A 12,500-nucleotide genomic window follows, 5' to 3' on the forward strand; every position below is an offset into this window, starting at 1 on the left:
AATTTCTCTCTAGAGCCTTCGGAAGTGTTGTTGCGAGCCTTCAGCCGATTTCGAATGTAGTCCTTTTTAAGCTGATTCTTTATGGAGGAACGAGCATTCTTAATGTGTAGTTGGCTTGATGTATTGCCTATAGAGTGCATTCGTATAGTTTCGTCATTATTTAATACATCAAAAAATGGCTGTGACTTTTTGCGTGATGAAAGGCTTCCTTTAATAGAGGATTGACTGTTTTATGCTGTAATCTAAGCGAGTAACTAAATATTGAAGCTTTTATGTCTATACTTAAAGGGTACCGTCCAAGTTCTGCCCTACAGGCAATGTTCTCTGTGTACCATGGGGTATTTAGTGTTTGTTTACAGAACTTGATATGGACTTGTTCGATAGTGCTTTTGTCAAAATGGGTCTTATATGATAATAGCTCCGGTCCCCATATTTCGCATCCATATAGTAGTATAGGTTTGACAAGGGCATCAAAAAGCTTATTCTTAATTGTAATTGTGGTCGTATCCGAATTGGAGAACAATCGTTTCACTGTCGCAAGAACTTTATAAGCTTTTTTGCTAAGGATGTCTCTTGCGTAGGTATAGCGACCAGATGAGGTCATTTCTATTCCCAAATATGTTTGTTTGTCGACGATAGGTAATGCTTCTGAACCATATTGGAAAATTTCCTTGTTTTTGGTTTGACCGTTCCCACTAAAGATGATGATATTTGATTTGTTGGTATTCACCTTCAGCTTCCATTCCTCTGCGTGCTTTTTAATGACGTTAATCGATTTCTGTAGTCCTTCTGGAGAGGGACTTAAAACTAACAAATCATCAGCATACATGAGGCAATTTAGAGAATGGCTTCCAATCATTACTCCTGGACAATGGTTGTCCCTAAAGTATTGCGGTAAGTCATTCATAAATAATGAAAATAAAACTGGACTTAAGCCATCACCTTGCCTTATTCCTTTGTTGCATGAGAACATTTCTGTGATAGAGCTTTCATCAGTTTTGACGCAACTTTTAATCGACGAATACATGGATTTAATGACTTTAAAGAATTTGCCTTTAACTCCATATTGGTAGATTTTATAGATCAGCCCGGACTGCCACACGCTATCAAACGCTTTTTCATAATCGATGAAGCCAACATAAAGTTTCTTATGTTGTTTTGTATACTTATTAATGAGTTGCTGTAGGATGAATAAACTATCTGTTGTTCGGGAATTTGGGCGAAATCCAAACTGTTCTGGATTGAGGATGTTATGTTGTTCGATAAACTTGTTCAGCCTGGATTGTAAGATTGATGTAAATAGTTTTCCTAAACAGCTCGTCAATGTGATTCCTCTATAATTTGCTGGAGACCGCTTATCACCCTTTCTTTTATATATCGGTTTTATAACACCTATGTTCCAATGGGTTGGGAATGTTCCACTGTCTAGTATATCATTGAACAGTTTTTCTAATGAAGGCATTAGATAATAGCGTCCGTGTTTAATCATTTCGTTAAGGATAGAATCCATACCCGAAGCTTTCTTCAACTTGAGTTTTGATATTTGTTCATGGATTTCGTTGGTCGTAATAGGCTGCCCTAAAATGTCGTTATTCGGTGAATTTTCGTTTTCCCAGTCCATATCTTCATTTGAAAAGTCCAAAGTGGTGTGCGGTTCCTGGCTATCATATAATAATTTCTGATAATGACATATCCAATCTTCTGACGAAACAGAGGTTTCCTCTTCGACAGCATCGCTTTTTCTAAGTTGATTAATATACCTCCAGAAATCTTGACTATGTTTTGGGTGTAAAGCATTAATTTCATTTACTATTTGGTTTTTGTATCTTTTATGCATCATTTTGACATGCTTTTTGTATTTCTTTTTAAGAACAAAATAATCTTGTCGTAGTGATTGGTGAGAACTGGGGTTAATTTTCTTTACTAATTGTTGCAGTTGTTTCTTTAACTGTCTGCAGGTGTGATCGTACCATGGTTTCTTTTCTTTGGTAGTTTTAGAGGTTTTCCGCGATGTTGCTAGGCATGATTTGGCCACCGAATTGATAATTTGGTTAAATTGCGAGATTTCATCGTCTACTGATGCGTGGTGTTCTGAGTTGAAGGAATCAAATAATCTTTGAACATTAGGATTGGATAATGCACTGAGAAATTTGTCTTTTGAATCTGCCTTCCAAAGAAACTTTTTAAAGTTCTTTTGAGTAGGTGCCGCTTTGCATAGTGGTTGTCTAGGTGCATTGTCTTTTACCATGTGAGAGCGGGAGGGAGTTAATTTTAGACTGATAGGACAATGATCTGAGTAGGTTGTCAAGGCTTGAACTTGAAATCCTAATATCGTCTTTATAAGGTCTTCACTTGCTAGTGCGTAATCGACTGTGCTTGCCCCATTAGTTTGATAGCAAGTGTATTTTCCATCGAGATCACCTGTTAACCTGCCATTCAAAATTCGCAATCTATTTCCTATGCATAATCGTAATATTTCTCTTCCTACTTTGTTGATTGTGTAGTCCGCGTTGTTTCGCTTTGGGCAATCCGTGTCTCGATTGTAGGTATTATGAATTGTTAAAAAGTCATCCGCATCGTTTTCAATGAAATCGTTTAATGTCCCCGTTCTCGCATTGAAGTCACCAAGTAAAAGAACTTGGCCTTGGGTAGAGTACTTATGAATTTCTTTTTCTAAGATACTGATAACGTCTTCTCCTGCCTTTCGTTGTGATTGTAGTGGGGGTAGATAAACTGCAGCCAGGAAAATGTCTGCCTGGAGTCCAAGCAATTGCTTATGTAATCGGCACCAAATTATGTTGGGGGAATCACTGTGTATACGAGAAACAAAATTTTGATGATAGTCTCGAATTAATACCGATACCCCTGCTTGGCCTCGTCTGCTTACGGTGTTTTTAACGGTTGAGTACACTGTGTACCCTTGAAAAGTTAATGTCTCGTCTTTTGCCCATGTTTCTTGGAGACAGATAATATCAAATTTGGATAGCTTAGATTTAATTGATTTAATGTTCAATTTGGTATTCGAGACGGTTTGTTTCGTCGGTTTAAGCCTAGTTTTTAGGCCTTGAATATTCCAAGAAATTATATTAAAAACTTTATTTTGATTATTCATCTTGAAGAAATAATAGTAATGATTAGATAAATTAAAGTACGTTAAAAAATAAACGATAACTGTTGGACTACGTAAAAAATTAATAGAATAATATCAGTCGAATAAATACGACTAGATTGATTTGCATAAGCTGGTGAAAGTAAGTGACTATTAAAGTAAAGCTTACTGTTGATTTCCGCTTTTATGTTCATCGACCGTTTTGAAGTGTAGCCAGAAGTAAATTCAGCAATTGCTGTGACGGGTCCCTTGATAGGTTCCTAGTTCCATTTGGTCGAGTGTTGAAATGTTTTCCTCTTGGATTATGTGACTGTTGCTTAGATCGTGGGTATACATGGGTATATAAGGGTAGACATGGGTATATAGGGGTATATAGGGGTATACATGGGTATATAGGGGTATACATAGGTATACATGGGTATATAGGGGTATACATGGGTATACATGGGTATGTAGGAGTATTCATGGGCATACAGGGGTATACATGGGTATACATGGGTATATAAGGGTATACATGGGTATATAACAGTAAACAGTAAACAGTAAATCTTTATTGCGCCTTACTCTCCAAAGGGAGGTATCGGTCTCGTTACAATAAAGGTGATGATATCTACTTGAATAACTAATTAACTAAAAAGATCATACAATTACTTGTAATACAATTGGTATAAAATTATTATTTTAATTATTTTGCATTTAGGAAGTCTTTTCTCTTCTGAAACATTAAATATGTGTATTTACCTATTATCTTTGAAGTGCTTTTGTTTTCTAGGGTAAGTAAATACCTAATTTTATCCTCATCATTAAGGCTTTTGAAAACAACATCGTGTGTTGAAAGGAGAGAATGGAGCTCATTTCTAATGTTATCGTACCCTGGGCAATACATCAAGAAGTGCCGCTCATCTTCTATATAGCCTCTATTGCAGACTAAACACGTTCTTCCATCTACTGGGATTGGTGCACCTCTATTTTCGTATTTCCCAGTCTGTATTCGCAAGCTATGAACCCCCAGACGCAATTTTGTCATACTTATTCTATGTATAGGGGTATATAAGGGTATACATGGGTATACATGGGTATATAAGGGTATACATGGGTATATAGGGGTGTACATGGGTATATGAGGGTATACAGGGGTATATAAGGGTATACATGGGTATACATGGGTATATAAGAGTATACATGGGCATACAGGGGTATACATGGGTATACATGGGTATATAAGGGTCTACATGGGTATACATGGGTATATAGGAGTATACATGGGCATACAGGGGTATACATGGGTATACATGGGTATGTAGGGGTATATAAGGGTATACATGGGTATATAAGGGTATACATGGGTATATAGGGGTATAGAAGGGTATACATGGGTATACATGGGTATATAAGGGTATACATGGGTATATAGGGGTATACATAGGTATACATGGGTACATAGGGGTATACAGGGGTACATAGGGGTATACAGGGGTACATAGGGGTATACAGGGGTATATAGGGGTATACATGGGTAAATAGGGGTATATAAGGGTATACATGGGAATATAGGGGTATATAAGGGTATACATAGGTATATAGGGGTATATAAGGGTATACATGGGTATATAAGGGTAATAATTGAAATACATTATCAATAGCTTATATTTAAATACATAATAATAAGGGATACATGAAGTACTTACCTGCTGGGGTTGCTTAGTCTCGCGGGCTCAGAAAACCTGGTTCTGGTCATTGTTGTTTAAGGTTTTCCTTTGAATAGACCCTTCTGCAAAATGGCGGCCGGAAATTCAATTACGTTAAAATTAAAAACTAATACCAGAAATGGAAAGAGCACATTTACTTTAGTAACCCTGCAAAGTTTCGGCATAGCTGAGAAAATGTTAGTTTAAAATGAAAAATTTACAGACGTTTGTGTCATTGGGGATATGGCCTATAGAATGTAATCTTTTCCTGAGCAACCTAGCGGACAAACTTTCCAGTAAGAACTGCGAGTCTTATGCCAGTGTCATATCTTCGCTTAGAACACGCATATCGTTTGAAATTTTAAGATTAGTCCACATAAGTGTTCGAAAGTCAAGAACCCCTTTTCACAAGAATGCAGACTTAGATGACTTTAGTGTTAATGCAAAGAATGCCGACATTTTTAAATTTAGTTTTTATAATGATTTTAGGGTAGTTTTTAGTTTTGTAGAACACCGTGTATTTTATTTGCTTCTGTAGAATTTTGTCAATTTTTAAAATAAAGTTTACTAGTTTTTTTACGTTTTTTAAAGTTATAGTTTACAGTTGATGTTTGCGTCGACGTCGACGTCGCCGTCGTAAATGTTAAAAGTCCCTTGTATTGTTTTGTTGCGTTGTCATTGTCGTTGCCGTTTCTTAAACTCCCTGTTATACATGATGGCGACGCCCAAAAACCTAAGCGAGTCTGAAATACACGAAAGACCCTTCTCCAAAATGGCGGCAGCGGATTTCAATGAGTTAAAATTGTTGAACTGAATGAAAACCTGATACCAGAAATAGAAAGAGCACCTTTGCTTCTGTAAGCCTGCAAAGTTTCAGCGTATTAGGTGTTATATCAGCTGAGAAAATGTGACTGGGGGTTTCCCCATTCCTCCGTTCGTGCCAAAACCCAAGGGGGTAAACGATTCCATTTCCACGTCAATAACTCGTTGTTGGTACTTCCTTTTCTTCTCTTTCTCATTCTCCTCGAAGATCGCTTGTGTTGTTCTGATAACACGTCCAGTTCACATGCGTAACATGTACATCAAAGAATGCTGTACAATGTAACTCCTCGTGACCAGAAACGTCCTGCCTTTTATGTCAAGCCTTGCCTCAGGGGGCTTGTGACCGTGGATCTTTGTTCAAATACTCGTTGTCGATCGGTAGGAGGTGGGGCTCTACTTCGACATTCTTGTAGACTTTGCTGAGCAGAGACGTGAGAAGGTTCCGTATGCCATCGACGTTTCTTTGTGTAAAAACCCCCCCCCCCCCCCCCCACCCCTGGTTGACTGTGAATCGATCTCCACACGCGCAACTGCTCGGCAAATCCTCCAGTTGCAGATTGTAACGCAAGCGCTGCGATTCCCTAAATTGTTGCTTATTCAAAGACAGGCCCTGCTCTTCAAGGGATACGGCGTTTGGCCACGAGTTTGCATTGTTGACCTTGGCAAGTCTGGTGAAAGAGATGCATCAGTGGCTTCTCTTCTCGATTTCGCTGCCATCGACTTGAGTGATTGCTGTTGTCGTTTCAGGTGTTCCACAGTTTGCTCACCCTCTGGCATGAAGGGTTTCTGCGGTCGTATAGGTGCTACATGCGGTCTTGTTATTAACTTTGAGGCAGCGTATTGATGTGGGGCTTTAGCTTTCAGGTCTGGTATATCCACACACCCTTGTGCTGGAGGTAGGTTGAATAGTTCTCTTAGCTCATCAGGGAGCGGTTCCGTCCGGCCAAAGAGAACTGGAAGGAAATTATTGTTGATCGCTTCATCAATCGGTTCCACATAATTTTTAAAAGAGTCATTTGTTCGCATAGAATATGCAAATTTCGGTTTGTAGTCCTTTGTGAAGCCGGGCAATGTAGGCGGCACAGGGTTGGCTCTTAGCGATTTCAGCCAGCAACTCGATCTTTTCCCTCCATTCCTAGACAATATTAGTCTTTTGTATTCCTGGGATCCAATAACTGCTCAAAGGTGTCGTTGACCTTCCGTTGTCATTCTGATTTCCTTTCCAAACACCAACTCGGCCTCGTTAGCAAGATCTTGTCTTTACTATCAGCGAACTTTTGGAGCCATTGACGAGGTAACCAAATTTCTTTCCTCCTTGACTTAAAAGCTTGTACCAGTTGTATAACAGGTCAATTGGGCCGCCTCCCGCCGAGTTATCGGCCAACCATACTTGCTTAACTTTAGGTATACTCGCTCTTAGGCTCTGAATCATGATGGATGTGTTGATCGCGTACCATGGCATGGCCAGTGGGTCACCGTGTGTTGTCGCTTCCTGGGATAAGATCTCATCTCCCCTACAGATGAACTGTCTAGAGGGATGATTTCTGTACGTGTTGATGATATACATAGACAATTTCGGGCAAGTTATCTTGATGTCATGCATTGCGACAGCTCTATTCATTTGGTTGAACGCATTGCTGGTGTCAACCAACAGGATTCCATCTGTATCATCATCATCAAAAATTTGGGTCATGGCATATATGCTTGGCGACCGCGGCACCAGCACTATGACCTCAGCAGCTGGAAGATGTGTTTCCTTCAAAGCTTTCAATACTTCAGGTGAAGGGGCTAAGATCCTCGCAGTTATGAACGCAATTTTTAGCAATTGCGTTCATAAGCCTGAAAATTTCAGGACTTCAACGGGGTTTGAACTCCTGAATTTTTAAGGCTTCTCTACGCAATTGCTAAAAATTGCGTTCATAACTGAGGATCATAGTTTCCCCTGATTCCATGTCCGCAGTTCAATGTATGATTCACTTCACATATCATTTCATTCGTTAAAATAAGCTCCCAATGGAAGAATGCTGCTGTACTGAAGAATACAATAGTGGCCGGGTATTCTCCAATCACTCCACCCCAATGTAATTACACAAAGGCCAATTATTCAAGATGGTGCGCTAAGGCAAGATTGGCAAGATTGCAGAATACCCGGCCATTTAATTTTCATATGAATAGGGTCTATTGTTGTATGCCTTGCCCGCTACAAGAATAGCGATACTCACCGTTACTTCACCTCTTGTCATTTATGTGCCAACTAGAGGTTTATTGGCTGTCGAAACACAGGATTCCTTTGTTCTGTGGTTGGCAAATTTGAATATCAAAAGAATTGTTTATAAACAGTGAATCTCATATACAATAGTGGCCGAGATTCTCCAATCGCTCCAATCATTCATTAGATTAGGATTCTCTTATGAATCTCTTCATGAATCTGTTTCATGTACTTTATAAAATAATCTGCATAAAATTAATATCAGATTTACCCTGCTTTTGGGTAAATCACTTTTGGGACTTGCATCGGTTCAAACTGACGAAATTTGTAATTCATTTAGTGTAATTTGAACCGTTTTTGCCCTGACAAATGTGTTGACTGAAACCACGAAATGATCGAATATTATTTTCTGATAATGGCCAGTAGAGCCAGTGAATTGCTGACTTCCTTGGTCGGAGCCAGAGCTCATTATCCCTCTCACTAATTAAAAGGGTATTGGCCTCTTGAGAAAGATAAAAACCATAGCAACCACCATATCGTTACATGAGGTTCTCGTTCAACATTGTTAATGCCGTTGTTTTTGATGTTTTTGTTTTCCAGATTGCGACACAATGTGATCAAGGCTGGTGTCAGGATGATTAACTTGTCTTATTCGCGCATTTCACTGACTGATATTGCTCTGAAACTGCAGTTGGACAGCCCCGAGGATGCGGAGTTTATTGTGGCCAAGGTAAAGAGAGTACGGTTAGTCTTAAGTGTCAGCCATACCCCAAAAAGGGGGCTTGACGTCTCTCTCGAGCGCCAGGCATCTTTTTGGCGGGTTTGGGCGAGGAGACGGCTGACACTGCAGACCAAGAGGAGAGCTTTATGTGAAATCATTTCACGTTATCGGTGCACTTTTCGATAATGTCCATATTTGTCAAAAACAGAATGTGTTGCATGTTTCTTTTCTTTTTGATGGTCCTGCAAGCTAACTGCTTTGGCACATGATAAGTACCCTTTGCATGTTACAGTACAACTACTAATAGTACTAGAAGCAATTTTACCACTGCTGCATTAAACTATATAATGGAAACATGTGAAGGTGTGGGCGATCTTATCTTAAACAGGAAATAACTACTGTCAAGCAGCAGTTTGCATCACACTTCGTGATTTTCAGATTTAGAACTTTCGAAATCGTAACTTTCTGTTTTGAAAGGTCATTCAATATGATGAACCAAAGTTCAAAACGAGGTTGCAAATTAGTGAATGTCAAGTCTTGAGTAAACCAGAAGTTACAATTTACTTTTCTAATGTAGTTTTTTTTTTAGAACCTTTTCAACACCGAGTCTCCTTGTTATTTTATTTTTTGTTTTTACCAGAACACAATTTCAGTGAAACGTTTGCCTTTCGCCCTTAGCTTGGATCTAAATTTGTGTTTCAAGGAGAAAACAAATTCATTTTTAGTCCACTTACTTCGCGTCGTGAAAGCTTTTAAATTCTCTTCCAGGTTATTAAGAAACTCTGCAGTAAGTTATTTTTAAACAGAACATAGTAATTAAAGCGTGTATCCTATGAACTAGTTGACATTAATTGCGGTAAAAAAATTTTTAGGCAATTCGTGATGGTGTGATTGATGCCACGATAGATCATGAGAAGGGGCACGTACAGTCAAAGGTATTGTGAAAATTTGGTCTTTTGTACAACATGGGAACTCTGTGAGGTTATTGTAGCTTTTTTAGTTCAACTCTCTCTTTGGCTTCCGCGTGGCAGTTGTGAAAACACGTTTCACATTTTATTTTGATTTCTCTCTTTGTCCTTTTTAGACAAACATCTGAAAAAAAGCTTACTCGACTACGATCCGTCTTTTGTTTGCTTGTTTAGTGCTTTCAAAGTCAATGAATTATCGTGGAATTAGCAGTCCATGAATTACTTGTGACAATCATTTCTTTGACTTATCTTTTTCGAGCATGCTATGCAACCTAATTCTAAGGTTAATATCTTAAAATTGCTGTTATTGTCCCTTAAAATAATTTCTTCTTGTTCTCAATCGTCGTTACAGGAAAATGTTGACATTTACTCTACCAACGAACCTCAAGGAGCTTTCCATCAGCGAGTGAGCTTCTGTTTAGACCTTTATAATCAGTCTGTCAGGGTATGTAACAAGTCTTCAATACTGAGTTCAGTGGACATTTAACCCTGTCTCTTTTCGAGCCTCTCTGCATCGCTTTTGCTTATCTACCCTGAGTGAGCAAGAAGAAATCCTTTATCCAGTTATGGATGTAGCGTAACAGGTGCAATTCAAAGTCCTACGTTATGACACAAGAGTAGTAATCACGAATTATTGAAGTGCGTTCGACAATACGGGAGAAGGGTAACATTGGCATTCAGGCTGACATGTTGAGCATTTCCGAGTTCACTTCAACTTCTTTTTCACAGCAGCGCGATCATCATTTGCGCATACGACCTACCAAAACCGAAATGGGCGTGCACGTATGACGTAATTCAAGATGGCGCTGAAAAAGCAGACGAACGCAAACAAAAAACTTTCTAAAGCTCGCCCTATGCACAGGATACCCAACATAACAAATAACGTTTTCCTAAATATCGAACGCAATAAGTTCACCCATTAGATGGAAGGTAACTAGAGTCCTTCTCCTTAAACTGTTTAAAATGCAAATAATTGTCAGCAACACGTAAAGGAGCCCGCGAGTCGATACGAGATGAATCAATACATGCCAAATGAACACTTCTTTGCATGGTTATTAGTACATTTTTGGGGTGCGAGTCCTTTAGAAAAAGGCGTCTTCGCGTCATGCTTTTCTTTTTTTCTTTTTTTTTTTTTCCTTTACGTTAAACAAAAAAAATTAAATTGATTTACTAACAGCGGTTTCTGTTTTAACACAGGCCATGCGTTTTCCACCTAAGTCCTACAGCAAGAATTTGGAATCACTCGAGGTAGGTAATTAAATATCATTGCCAACAACCCAAACGCGCGAGATTAAGTTCAATGTTTTAGCGTTTTTCAGGTGGATTTTGGTCGAAACAATCGAAAGAGCCAATCAAATAATATGTTGTTATGCATGGTATGACGTGTCAAAAACGTGGAGATGACAGTTTTGCCTAAGCGGGAATCGCGCAAGGTGGCTATTGGGGCCCTGGGGCAGGGGATCACGGATTCAATTCTGTCCAAACCAACGCTCGGGTTGTCACAATAATAGAGACCTTACGCAAGGACCACGACGACGGCTACGAAAACGCCACAAAACAATGGACTTTAATGAACAAAAATAAAGGTTCTGTACACCCTTCACGTGCGTTTTGCCTCCTCGTCCTGACAACGACGTGAATTGACTTAAGGTCGGTTTAAACGGTACGATTTGTCGGCCGATTTTGTCGGGCCGATAAATCGTACCGTGTAAATTGTGTAAACCGTGTAAGATTTCCTCAAAAGATCTTCACGTTGTCCTTTCAGTATTCGCCATTTTGAAGGCTTTAACTTTTAAGTATTTATGCGCATTACCCACTCGGATACCCTTTGATTGACATGGTGGTCTGTTGCACTGCAACAAATTTCTTTAATCGAGCCGATTTTTATTTCCTTGAAACGGTCGTTCATCGGCTGTCAAAATACACTCAAGATTTGCGCTCCGACGCCGTCGGGCGATAAATCGGACCGACAAATCGTACCGTGTAAACCGGCCTTAATTTTTAAGGTGGCTCAAACCACTTTTAACACTTTCAAGAAACCTTGTTATTAGAAGGATTGACACTACAACACTTTATCATGTAACAGCAATATTATGGTAACATGTGAAATATCAACTATTGCTGGACATATTGCAGTCATTGTTTTGACTTAACAAGTTACCATAGCAACATTAAAGCCTTGCAAAAACACCCTATATTTTGGCTATTGTTGATCATATCTGAAAAACGAACTCGGTGACCCCAATTTTTTATTGCACAAAAGTGATCAGCAAGCCAAGATGAAACTTTCTGTCAAGTTTAAAAAACAATTTTGTGAAGTGGATTCAGAGCTACTTTAAATTTTCAATTATTTAAGGTGGCTCTGAATCTGCTGCACATAATTTTTTTTAAACTTTGCAGAAAGTTTCATTCTGACATGCCGATTACATTTCAAAAATGGGGGAGGGGGGCACCGAGTTCGTTTTTGAGATATGACCAGCTAAAGCCAAAAGATGGGGTGTTTTTTGCGGGGCTTTCCTGTTGCCAGGGTAACTTTTACGTCACGAAAAAAGCCGAATCTTTTTCAGCAATAATTGGTGTTTGATATGGTACCAAACATCGCTGTTAAGTGACAAAGTGTTAATGTAGTGTCAATCCTTCTAATAAGGTTTCTTTCAAGTATTGAAACTGGTTTGAGCCACCTACGGTTTTGTAGAGGACGTGAGAACCTGACGAAATATTATTAATTTTCTTCCCAAACAACCACACCGTTCATGTCAATTTTATTCCCGCAATGTTGATAAACACTTTCCATTCCAAACGACTTGGAGTTATCACGAAATTAGAGTGGTTTTCAAAGAGTGTCGAAAGTAATTAGAGAATTACTTTGGTTAAAGTAATTAGAGAATTACTTTGGTTTTGCATTACTTCACTCAGTGATTGGTTCAAAGTTCTCGCGCCACTTTTTCAACCAATCAGAAGTGAAACCAAAACCAATAGTGGC

The 12,500-nt window shown here is 39.0% G+C and overlaps 1 protein-coding gene across 1 annotated transcript in view; it reads left to right on the plus strand.

Annotated features, from left to right (window-relative positions):
• Positions 1–12,500, plus strand: part of LOC137967960 (26S proteasome non-ATPase regulatory subunit 3-like) — a 46,376-nt gene that overhangs the window by 32,958 nt on the left and 918 nt on the right. The window contains exons 12-15 of the mRNA XM_068814561.1: positions 8,429–8,558; positions 9,422–9,484; positions 9,870–9,962; positions 10,715–10,765. Of these exons, the coding sequence (XP_068670662.1) occupies positions 8,429–8,558; positions 9,422–9,484; positions 9,870–9,962; positions 10,715–10,765 (337 nt within the window). The remainder of the gene's footprint in view (positions 1–8,428; positions 8,559–9,421; positions 9,485–9,869; positions 9,963–10,714; positions 10,766–12,500) is intronic.

This window comes from Montipora foliosa, chromosome 8, assembly GCF_036669935.1.
Source record: "Montipora foliosa isolate CH-2021 chromosome 8, ASM3666993v2, whole genome shotgun sequence".
In the NCBI taxonomy this organism is placed as follows: domain Eukaryota; kingdom Metazoa; phylum Cnidaria; class Anthozoa; order Scleractinia; family Acroporidae; genus Montipora; species Montipora foliosa.